General features: G+C 43.8%; 1 protein-coding gene across 1 annotated transcript in view; it reads left to right on the top strand.

The window, feature by feature from the left end:
* ADAMTS20 (ADAM metallopeptidase with thrombospondin type 1 motif 20) overlaps nucleotides 1-12614 on the top strand; it is a 469041-nt gene that overhangs the window by 162420 nt on the left and 294007 nt on the right. Inside the window, exon 9 of the mRNA XM_077265126.1 lies at nucleotides 9699-9845. Within this exon, the coding sequence (XP_077121241.1) occupies nucleotides 9699-9845 (147 nt within the window). The remainder of the gene's footprint in view (nucleotides 1-9698; nucleotides 9846-12614) is intronic.

Here is a 12614-nt window from a genome sequence, read left to right as displayed (position 1 = left end):
CAGGATTGGGCATTTTCCCTGGAATCTGGGAATCCGGCCTTGTTTAATGTAGATGCCTTTTTTCAGGCTCTAGGATTATTATATGATGAACCAAATTCTGTGGATCAAGCGGAGAAGACCTTGTTGGCTCTGTCTCAGGGTCAAGAAGCGGCAGAATTGTATTGTCAGAAATTTAGAAAATGGTCTGTGCTGACTAAATGGAATGAGGATGCTTTGGCGTCAATTTTCAGAAAGGGTCTTTCTGAATCTGTTAAAGATGTTATGGTGGGGTTTCCCACGCCTGTTGGTCTGAGTGATTCTATGTCTCTGGCCATTCAGATTGATCGGCGCTTGCGGGAGCGCAGAACTGTGCGTGCTGTGGCGTTGTCCTCAGAGCAGATGCCTGAGCCTATGCAGTGTGATAGGATTCTGTCTAGAACGGAACGACAAGGATTCAGACGTCAGAATAGGTTGTGTTTTTATTGTGGCGATGCTTCTCATGTCATTTCAGTCTGCCCAAAGCGTACAAAGAGAATCGCTAGTTCAGTTACCATCGGAACTGTACAACCTAAATTTCTGTTATCTGTGACCTTGATCTGCTCATTGTCGTCATTTTCTGTCATGGCGTTTGTGGATTCAGGCGCCGCTTTAAACTTAATGGACTTTGAATTTGCCAGGCATTGTGGTTTCCCCTTGCAGTCTTTGCAGAACCCTATTCCTTTAAGGGGCATTGATGCTACACCTTTGGCTAAAAATAAACCCCAGTTTTGGACACAGGTGACTATGTGCATGGCGCCAGCCCATCAGGAAGATTGTTGTTTTCTGGTGTTGCATAATTTGCATGATGCTATTGTGCTGGGTTTTCCATGGTTGCAGATACATAATCCTGTGTTGGATTGGAAGTCTATGTCTGTGACTAGTTGGGGTTGTCAGGGGGTTCATAATGACGTTCCTGTGATGTCAATCTCCTCTTCCTCCTTTTCTGAAGTTCCAGAGTTTTTGTCTGATTTTCAGGATGTATTCGATGAGCCCAAGTCCAGTTCCCTTCCACCGCATAGGGATTGTGATTGTGCTATTGACTTGATTCCAGGCTGTAAGTTTCCTATGGGCCGACTTTTCAACCTGTCTGTGCCTGAACATACCGCCATGCGGAGTTATGTTAAGGAGTCTTTGGAGAAAGGGCATATTCGGCCATCTTCTTCACCGTTGGGAGCGGGATTTTTTTTTGTTGCTAAGAAGGATGGCTCCTTGAGACCCTGTATTGATTATCGCCTCTTGAATAAGATCACGGTCAAGTTTCAATACCCTTTACCTTTGCTTTCCGATTTGTTTGCCAGGATTAAGGGGGCTAGTTGGTTTACTAAAATTGACCTTCGGGGGGCATATAATCTTGTTCGTATTAAGCAGGGTGACGAATGGAAAACTGCATTTAATACGCCCGAAGGCCATTTTGAATACCTTGTGATGCCATTCGGGCTCTCTAATGCTCCATCTGTTTTTCAGTCCTTCATGCATGATATCTTCCAGAATTATCTTGATAAATTCATGATTGTATATTTGGATGATATCTTAATTTTTTCCGACGATTGGGAGTCTCATATGAAACAGGTCAGGATGGTATTTCAGATCCTTCGTGATAATGCTTTGTTTGTGAAGGGGTCTAAGTGTCTCTTTGGAGTGCAGAAGGTTTCTTTTTTGGGCTTCATTTTTTCTCCCTCATCTGTAGAGATGGATCCGGTTAAGGTTCAGGCCATTCATGATTGGATTCAGCCCATATCCGTGAAGAGCCTTCTGAAATTTTTGGGCTTTGCTAATTTTTATCGCTGTTTCATTGCTAACTTCTCCAGTGTGGTTAAACCCCTGACCGATTTGACGAAGAAAGGCGCTGATGTAACGAATTGGTCCTCTGTGGCTGTCTCTGCCTTTCAGGAGCTTAAACGCCGATTTACTTCTGCCCCGGTGTTGCGTCAGCCAGATGTTTCTCTTCCGTTTCAGGTTGAGGTTGACGCTTCTGAGATTGGGGCAGGGGCCATTTTGTCTCAGAGGAATTCTGATGGTTCCTTGATGAAACCATGTGCCTTCTTTTCCCGTAAGTTTTCGCCTGCTGAACGCAATTATGATGTCGGCAATCGGGAGTTGTTGGCTATGAAGTGGGCGTTTGAGGAATGGCGACATTGGCTTGAGGGAGCCAAGCACCGTATTGTGGTCTTGACCGATCATAAAAATCTGATTTACCTCGAATCTGCCAAACGGCTGAATCCTAGACAGGCTCGATGGTCCCTGTTTTTCTCCCGTTTTGATTTCGTGGTCTCGTATCTTCCGGGTTCTAAGAATATTAAGGCTGATGCCCTCTCTAGGAGTTTTTTGCCTGATTCTCCTGAGGTACTTGAGCCGGTCGGCATTCTGAAGGAAGGGGTGGTCCTTTCTGCCATTTCCCCTGATTTGCGACGGGTTCTGCAGGAATTTCAGGCTGACAAACCTGACCGCTGTCTAGTGGGGAAACTGTTTGTTCCTGATAGATGGACTAGTAGAGTGATTTCTGAGGTTCATTGTTCTGTGTTGGCTTGCCATCCTGGTATTTTTGGTACCAGAGATTTGGTTGGTAGGTCCTTTTGGTGGCCTTCTTTGTCGCGTGATGTGCGTTCTTTTGTGCAGTCCTGTAGGACTTGTGCGTGGGCCAAGCCTTGTTGTTCCCATGCTAGTGGGTTGCTTTTGCCTTTGCCGGTCCCTGAGAGGCCCTGGACACATATTTCTATGGATTTTATTTCGGATCTTCTGGTTTCCCAGAGGATGTCGGTTATCTGGGTGGTTTGTGACCGGTTTTCTAAGATGGTTCATTTGGTGCCTTTGCCTAAATTGCCTTCCTCTTCAGATTTGGTTCCGTTGTTTTTTCAGCATGTGGTTCGTTTGCATGGTATTCCGGAGAATATTGTGTCCGACAGAGGTTCCCAGTTTGTTTCTAGGTTTTGGCGGGCCTTTTGTGCTAGGCTGGGCATTGATTTGTCTTTTTTTTCCGCATTTCATCCTCAGACAAATGGCCAGACCGAGCGAACTAATCAGACTTTGGAAACTTATTTGAGATGCTTTGTGTCTGCTGATCAGGATGATTGCGTGGCTTTCTTGCCATTGGCCGAATTTGCCCTTAATAATCGGGCTAGTTCGGCTACCTTGGTTTCGCCCTTCTTTTGTAATTTTGGTTTTCATCCTCGTTTTTCTTCGGGGCAAGTTGAACCTTCTGATTGTCCTGGTGTGGATTCTGTGGTTGATAGGTTGCAGCAGATTTGGGCTCATGAGGTGGACAATTTGGTGTTGTCACAGGAGGAGGCTCAGCGTTTTGCTAACCGTCGTCGGTGTGTTGGTTCCCGGCTTCGGGTTGGGGATTTGGTCTGGTTGTCTTCCCGTCATGTTCCTATGAAGGTTTCTTCCCCTAAGTTTAAGCCTCGGTTTATTGGTCCTTATAGGAGTTCTGAGATTATCAATCCGGTGTCTTTTCGTTTGACCCTTCCGGCCTCTTTTGCCATCCAGAATGTTTTCCATAGATCTTTATTGCGGAAATATGTGGTGCCCGTTGTTCCCTCTGTTGATCCTCCTGCTCCTGTGTTGGTTGATGGGGAGTTGGAGTATGTGGTTGAGAAGATTTTGGATTCTCGCTTTTCGAGGCGGAGGCTTCAGTACCTTGTCAAATGGAAGGGTTATGGCCAGGAGGATAATTCTTGGGTTTTTGCCTCTGATGTCCATGCTGCTGATTTGGTCCGTGCCTTTCATCTGGCTCGTCCTGATCGGCCTGGGGGCTCTGGTGAGGGTTCGGTGACCCCTCTTCAAGGGGGGGTACTGTTGTGAATTCTGCTCTTGGGCTCCCTCCGGTGGTTGTTGGTGGTAGTGCAGTTGTCTTGGGGTTGTAATGCAGGGCAGGTGTTTCTGCTGATTGCAGCTCTACTAGGTATTTAGGTTTGCAGGATCCATGAGTCCTTGCCAGTTGTCCATTGTTCTTGGAGGGATTGCATCTCTCTCTGGTTCCTTATGCCCTGCTGCCAATTCAGCTAAGATAAGTGTCTGGTTTTTTGTCTCTGTGCACACATGCAGTGTGCTTTGCAATTCAGTGCAATTCATTGTGTTTTTGTCCAGCTTAGACTTTGTTTGGATTTTTCAGTAATGCTGGATTCTCAGGAGATGCAGATATACTTTCTATGTCTTTAGTTAGATGTAGTATATTTGTATTATCTGCTGTGGATATTTTTAGGATTTTAATACTGACCGCTTAGAATTCTGTCCTATCCTTTTCTATTTAGCTAGAAGTGCCTCTTTTGCTAAATCCTGTTTTTCTGCCTGCGTGTGTCTTTCCTCTTATACTCACTGTCAATATTTGTGGGGGGCTGCCTATCCTTGGGGGTTCTGCTCTGAGGCAAGATAGAATTCCCATTTCCATCTATAGGGGTATTTAGTCCTCCGGCTGTGTCGAGGTGTCTAGGACGTGTTAGGTACATCCCACGGCTACTTCTAGTTGCGGTGTTAGATTAGGGTTTGCGGTCAGTACAGGTACCACCTACTCCTGAGAAAGTCTCTCATGCGGCTCCAAGGTCACCGGATCATAACAAACGAGTGTCCCACAACGAGTCCTGCTCTGCTACATCTGGATGCCTCACATCCAGACATAGCAGAGCTCTCCAGCGATCACCTACATTCTAGCACTCACGGTCAGCTGACCGTGAGAACGAGCCTAGTGTGACCGGAGATAACCCCCGGTCACGTGCACGGCAGTTCTCGCGGTAAGCTAAGTTATCACAAGAACTTATCTTACCGCGAGAACTGCAGTGGACGCGGGGCTTCCGGCGGCGGGACAGGTAAGCCGGCATGTGACATGCATAGTAAGCTGCATTAACGCAGTTACTACGCATTTCACTAATCATTAGATGCGGTTTTTCTGCATCTAATGATTATCTATGGGAAATTTACGGCGTGGCAACGGAGCGTCGCCGCACTGTAAACAGACATGCTGCGTTCTGAAAAGATGCGCCGCATGTCCATTTACGCGGGTCTGCCACCTGCGTGTTTTACCGCATAGTGGAGACGGGATTTCATGAAATCCCCTGCACTATGCTGTAACGTCTGGACGCTGCGTTTTTGACACTGCGGCTCTACGCAGCATCAAGCACGCAGCGTTTCCTGAACGTGGACACATACCCTAAAATAAGTTTTTAGACATAAACTATAAAACACCTTTTGATTCCTTTCTAATGTAATAATTAAAGCAGAGCCATGTTTTTATACAAATTTAGTGATTGGCTGCTTTATGGATAGTTTTTCCATTGTGTACGTAAAATAGACATTTAGACAACCTACTAATATATCCTTATTAGAAAGCCCTTCAATATGAAATACCCTTTTCTCTAACAGCACCCTACTCTCTCCCTATAGTTTCTGCTGATGAAGGGCATGTTGCACGTGTGACAGTTTTTCAATAAATTTTAACTTCCCTGATGAACACAAGCTGCAAAGTTTTTTTTGGGATGCGCACGACTAGCTTAACCCCTTCATGACCCAGCCTATTTTGACCTTAATGACCTGGCCGTTTTTTGCAATTCTGACCAGTGTCCCTTTATGAGATAATAACTCAGGAACGCTTCAACGGATCCTAGCAGTTCTGAGATTGTTTTTTCGTGACATATTGGGCTTCACGTTAGTGGTAAATTTAGGTCGATAATTTTTGCGTTTATTTGTGAAAAAAATGGAAATTTGGCTAAAATTTAGAAAATTTCGCAATTTTCAAATTTTGAATTTTTATTCTGTTAAACGAGAGAGTTATGTGACACAAAATAGTTAATAAATAACATTACCCACATATCTACTTTACATCAGCACAATTTTGGAAACCAAATTTTTTTTGCTAGGAAGTTATAACGGTTAAAATTTGACCAGCGATTTCTCATTTTTACAGCAAAATTTACAAAACCATTTTTTGTAGGGACCACCTCACATTTGAAGTCAGGTGCTTCACAGCAGCAGAAGCAACATGGAAGGAAAAAATGAACATTTAATTTTTTAGTCACAAAAATGATCTTTTAGCAACAATTTTTTTATTTTCCCAAGGGTAAAAAGAGAAACTGGACCCCAAAAGTTATTGTACAATTTGTCCTGAGTACGCCGATACCCCATATGTGGGTGGGAACCACTGTTTGGGCGCACGACAGGGCTCGGAAGGGAAAGTGCGCCATTTGACTTTTTCAATGAAATATTGGCTCCAATCTTTAGCGGACACCATGTCGCGTTTGGAGAGCCCCTGTGTGCCTAAACATTGGAGCTCCCCCAAAAGTGACCCCGTTTTGGAAACTAGACCCTCCAAGGAACTTATCTAGATGCACAGTGAGCACTTTGAACCCCCACGTGCTTCACAAATTGATCCGTAAAAATGAAAAAGTACTTTTTTTCACAAAAAAATTTTTGTAGCCTCAATTTGTTCATTTCCACATGGGCAACAGGATAAAATGGATCCTAAAATGTGTTGGGCAATTTCTCCTGAGTACACCGATACCTCATATGTGGTCACAAACCCCTGTTTGTGCACACGGCAAGGCTCGGAAGGGAAGGAGCGCCATTTGACTTTTGAATGAAAAATTAGCTCCAATCGTTAGCGGACACCATGTCGCGTTTGGAGAGCCCCTGTGTGCCTAAACATTGGATCTCCACCACATGTGACCCCATTGTGGAAACTAGACCTCCCATGGAACTAATCTAGATGTGCGGTGACCACTTTAATCCCCCAAGTGCTTCACAGAAGTTTACAACGCAGAGCCGTGAAAATACAAAAATCATTTTTCTTTCCTCAAAAATGATGTTTTAGCAAGCAATTTTTTTTTTTCACAAGGGTAAAAGGAGAAATTGGACCGCAATAGTTGTTGCCCAGTTTGTCCCGAGTATGCTGGTACCCCATATGTGGGGGTAAACCACTGTTTGGACGCACGTCGGGGCTCGGAAGGGAGGGAGCACCATTTGACTTTTTGAACGCAAGATTGGCTGGAATCAATGGTGTCGCCATGTTGCGTTTGGAGACCCCTGATGTGCCTAAACAGTGGAAACCCCTCAATTCTAACTCCAACACTAACCCGAACACACCCCTAACCCTAATCCCAACTCTAGCCATAACCCTAACCACAACCCTAACCCCAACACACCCCTAACCACATCCCTAACCTTAATCCCAACCCTAACCACAACCCTAACCCCAACACACCCCTAACCATAACCCTAACCACAAGCCTAATCTTAACCCTATTTCCAACCCTTGCCCTAATTCTAACCCTAACTCTAATTCCAACCCTAACCCTAAGGCTATGTGCCCACGTTGCGGATTCGTGTGAGATTTTTCCACACCATTTTTGAAAAATCCTCAGGTAAAAGGCACTGCGTTATACCTACGGATTTACCACGGATTTCCAGTGGTTTTTGTGCGGATTTCACCTGTGGATTCCTATTGAGGAACAGTTGTAAAACGCTGCGGAATCCGCACAAACGTTTCCGCACGTTTTTTTCCGCACCATGGGCACAGCAGATTTGGTTTTCCATAGGTTTACATGGAACTGTAAACCTGTTGGAAAACTGCTACGAATCCGCAGCGGCCAATCCGCTGCGGATCCGCAGCCAAATCTGCACCGTGTGCACATAGCCTAATTCTAAGGCTATGTGCACACGCTGTGGATCCGCAGCGTTTCCGCAGCTGCGGGTCCACAGCAGTTTCCCATGAGTTTATAGTTCAATGTAAACCTATGGGAAACAAAAAACGCTGTGCATATGCTGCGGAAAAAACTGCGCGGAAACGCAGCGGTTTACATTCTGCAGCATGTCACTTCTTTCTGCAGATTCCGCAGCGGTTTTACAACTGCTCCAATAGAAAACCACAGTTGTGAAACTGCAGTGAAATCCGCAGAAAAACCACGGTGAATCCGCGATAAATCCGCAGCGGCTTTGCACCGCGGATTTATCAAATCCGCTGCGGAAAAATCCGCAGAGGACCAGAATACGTGTGCATAGCCATAGCCTAACCCTAACCCTAGCCCTAACCCTAGTTCTAACCCTAGTGGAAAAAAAATATATATATTTTCTTTATTTTATTGTTGTCCCTACCTATGGGGGTGATAAAGGGGGGGTTCATTTACTATTTTTTTTATTTTGATCACTGTGATAGGATTTATCGCTGTGATCAAAATGTACATGGAACGAATCTGCAGGCCGGCAGATTCGGCAGGTGCACTGCGCATGCGCCCACCATTTTGGAAGATGGCGGTGCCCATGGAGGAGACGGACGGACACCGGGAGGCTCGGTAAGTATGAGAGGGTGGGGGGAGCTCGGGGGGTGGATCGGAGCACGGAGGGAGGGGACAGGTGGACGGGGGAGGGGACAGGAGGACGGAGGGGAGCGGACCACAGAACGGAGGACTGGGGAGGAGATCGGTGGCGGTGGGGGAGGCAGATCAGGGTTTCTAGCCATAGCCGATGATATTGCAGCATCGGCCATGGCTGGATTGTAATATTTCACCACTTTTCAGAGGTGAAATATTACAAATTGCTCTGATTGGCTGTTGCACTTTCAACAGCCAATCAGAGCGATCGTAGCCACGTGGGGGCAAAGCCACCCCCCCTGGTCTAAAGTACCACTCCCCCTGTCCCTGCAGATCGGGTGAAATTGGAGTTAACCCTTTCACCCGATCTGCAGGGACTCGATCATTCTGTGACACAGCATATGCGTCACAGGTCGGATTGGCACCGACTTTCATGACGCATACGCTGTCACAGGTCGGGAAGGGGTTAAACGCTGTTGAATGTTTGGTACTGAGGTTATGGCTATTTTACACACATTTGTTAAACTTAAATATTAAGCATGTAAACTCACATACGAACGGAATAGAAAATAAATACTCTTTAACAGCTAATTACTAAAAACACGAGAGAAAAAAATTACTAAAATGCGAGGTAGATGCTGTAGGTGGAGTAGAATTTACCCAAATATGGTTGAGTGAATAAACATTTACACAATGAGGTTAATAATGTGGCAAAAATTAATCTAGTGATATGAAGCAATGTATCACAACAAGCAGCAATATCACAGTTACACATGGCAAATATACATATACTACAAGGCAACGACCAGAAACCAGGAGCAACAACTCAACTCACATTTTGCACGGTGTGATTCATTACGTGACCATGCACCTTGTGCAAAAAGCATGTAAGGGTATGTTTCCACGTTCAGGAAACGCTGCGTGTTTGACGCTGCGTAGAGCCGCAGCGTCAAACACACAGCGTCCAGATGTTACAGAATAGTGGAGGGGATTTCATGAAATCCCGTCTCCACTATGCAGTAAAAGACGCATGCGGCAGACCCGCGGAAACGGACATGCGGTGCATCTTTTCAGAACGCAGCATGTCCTTACAATGCTGAAACAACGCAGGTGACCTGCCAGTGACCTCAGGTGCAGATTTGGTCAGGATTTTACCTGCGTAAAATCCTGATACAATCCTGAACGTGGACACATACCCTAAGGTGTCTGTTCCTCCAGCTTTATAACCCCTGCCTGGTAGTACTTCATAGCTATATTTGCCAAATGTATTTTTTGTACTGCAATATTGATACTTGATGATTTACATTTACATTATATCACTTGATGAGTTCTGGATATTCCTACATTAAATTATGTAATGCTTACGCTTGTTAACGTGCCTTTCAGATTTAACATGCCTCATGATGACAGCTCAAAGTGCAAAGACATAGGAATTAAAAAGGAATTCCATGTGATGTCAGCAGTTCTAAGCTATGACACAAGCCCGTGGACCTGGTCTAAGTGCAGCCAGAAATATATCACAGAATTCCTAGAGTAAGTAATTACACATTCTAGCTGCATTTGTGCATTTGATAAAGAAAATGTTTGCTTTTTGTTTGTAAAGTTTTATTTTTTGTTTGAAAAGTTTTTTCAAAATTCTATATTTACTTTTAAGGTTCACTTAGGCAATTTTCATGGTTTTGCCCATTTTAATGTGTAAGTGTGTTAAAGATTCAATTTACCGTAGATTAGGGTTATTGTAATTTTCACTTGGTTGCCATTTTTTCTTAATTGTGTGATTATAAATTGCATAAAACTGCAACATAAACCAAAAAATGTAAGTCCAGACAGTGCACCGCAATAAAGTGGCTGTAAAATGAATTTATTTTTATTAATTGTCTTCAAAGACCGATTCAATTTTGACCTTAATGACCAAACTAAATTTTACAATTCTGACCACTGTCACTTTATGGGGTAATAACTCTGGAAAGCTTCAACGGATTCCACTGATTCTGAGATTGTTTTTTCGTGACAAAATGTACTTCATGATAGTGGTGAAAAAAAATTCGATATGACTTGCGTTTATTTGTGGGGGAAAAAAACGGAAACTTAGTGAAAATTTTGAAAATTTCACAACTTTTAATTCTTATACCCTTAAATCACAGAGTCATCTCTCACAAAAATAGTTAATAAATAACATTTACCACATGTCCACTTTACATCAGCACAATTTTAGAAACAAGATTTTTTTGTTATAAAGGTTAAAAGTTGACCAGCAATTTCTAATTTTGCCAACACAATTTACAATACCATTTTTTTTAGGGACAACATCCCATTTGAAGTGACTTTGAGGGGCTGTATGACTGGAAATACCCAAAACTATCACCATTCTAAAAACTGCACAACTCAAGGTGCTCAAAACCACACTTAAGAAGTTTATTAACCTGTCAGATGCTTCACAGTAACTGAAGCAATGTGGAAGGGAAAAACTAACATTTAATTTTTTTAACAAAAATTTTTAGACCCATACTTTTTTATTTTCATAAGGGTAACAGGAGAAAATACACCCCAAAATTTGTTGTGCAATTTCTCCTGAATATGCTGATATCTTATTTGTAGGGGAATTCCACTGTTTCGGCGCACGTCAGGGCTCGGAAGGAAAGGAGTGGCATTTGACTTTTTCATTGTAAAATTTGCTAGAATAATTGGTATGCCATGTTGCATGTGGAAAGCCTCTAATGTGCCTAAACCATGGAAACCCATCACAAGTGACCCCATTTTGGAAACCACACCCCTCAAGGATTTTATCCAGGGGTATAGCGAGCATTTCTAACCCACAGGTACGACACAGAATTTGATAACATTAGTTTGTCATATTGAATATGTCTTCATTAACCCCTTTCTGTCATTAGACGTACTATTCCGTCCATGTGGGGTGGGCCCTACTTCCCAAGGACGGAATAGTACGTCATACGCGATCGGCCGCGCTCACGGGGGGAGCACGGCCGATCGCGGCTGGGTGTCAGCTGCATATCGCAGCTGACATCCGGCACTATGTGCCAGGAGCGGTCACGGACCGCCCCCGGCACATTAACCCCCGGCACACCGCGATCAAACATGATCGCGATGTGCCGGCGGTGCAGGGAAGCATCGCGCAGGGAGGGGGCTCCCTGCGGGCTTCCCTGAGCCCCCCGCAGCAACGCGATGTGATCGCGTTGCTGCGAGGGTCTTACCTCCCTCCCTGCCTGCTCCAGACCCGGATCCAAGATGGCCGCGGATCCGGGTCCTGCAGGGAGGGAGGTGGCTTCACAGAAGCCTGCTCAGAGCAGGCGCTGTGAAGCAGCCTGCACTTCTCTCAGATCGGTGATCTGTCAGAGTGCTATGCAAACTGACAGATCACCGATCTGTATTGTCCCCCCCAGGGGCAAAGTAAAAAAGTAAAAAAAAAATTTTCCAAATGTGTAAAAAAAAAAAAAAAAAAAAAATATTCCAAAATAATGAAAAAAATAAAATATATTATTCCCATAAATACATTTCTTTATCTAAATAAAATAAAAAAAACAATAAAAGTACACATATTTAGTATCGCCGCGTCCGTAACGACCCGACCTATAAAACTGGCCCACTAGTTAACCCCTTCAGTAAACACCGTAAGAATAAAAAAAAAAAAAACGAGGCAAAAAACAACGCTTTATTATCATACCGCCGAACAAAAAGTGGAATAACACGCGATCAAAAAGACTGATATAAATAACCATGGTACCGCTGAAAACGTCATCTTGTCCCGCAAAAAACGAGCCGCCATACAGCATCATCAGCAAAAAAATAAAAAAGTTATAGTCCTGAGAATAAAGCGATACCAAAATAATTATTTTTTCTATAAAATAGTTTTTATCGTATAAAAGCGCCAAAACATTAAAAAAATGATATAAATGAGATATCGCTGTAATCGTACTGACCCAACGAATAAAACTGCTTTATCAATTTTACCAAACGCGGAACGGTATAAACGCCTCCCCAAAAAGAAATTCATGAATAGCTGGTTTTTGATCACTCTGCCTCACAAAAATCGGAATAAAAAGCGATCAAAAAATGTCACGTGTCCGAAAATGTTACCAATAAAAACGTCAACGCATCCCGCAAAAAACAAGATCTCACATGACTCTGTGGACTCAAATATGGAAAAATTACAGCTCTCAAAATGTGGTAACGCAAAAAATATTTTTTGCAATGAAAAGCGTCTTTCAGTGTGTGACGGCTGCCAATCATAAACATCCGCTAAAAAACCCGCTATAAAAGTAAATCAAACCCCCCTTCATCACC

The sequence above is a fragment of the Ranitomeya variabilis genome, chromosome 5 (assembly GCF_051348905.1).
Source record: "Ranitomeya variabilis isolate aRanVar5 chromosome 5, aRanVar5.hap1, whole genome shotgun sequence".
Taxonomy (NCBI): domain Eukaryota; kingdom Metazoa; phylum Chordata; class Amphibia; order Anura; family Dendrobatidae; genus Ranitomeya; species Ranitomeya variabilis.
Note: the sequence above shows the minus strand (reverse complement) of the source record. Positions and strands in the feature narration are given on the sequence as shown.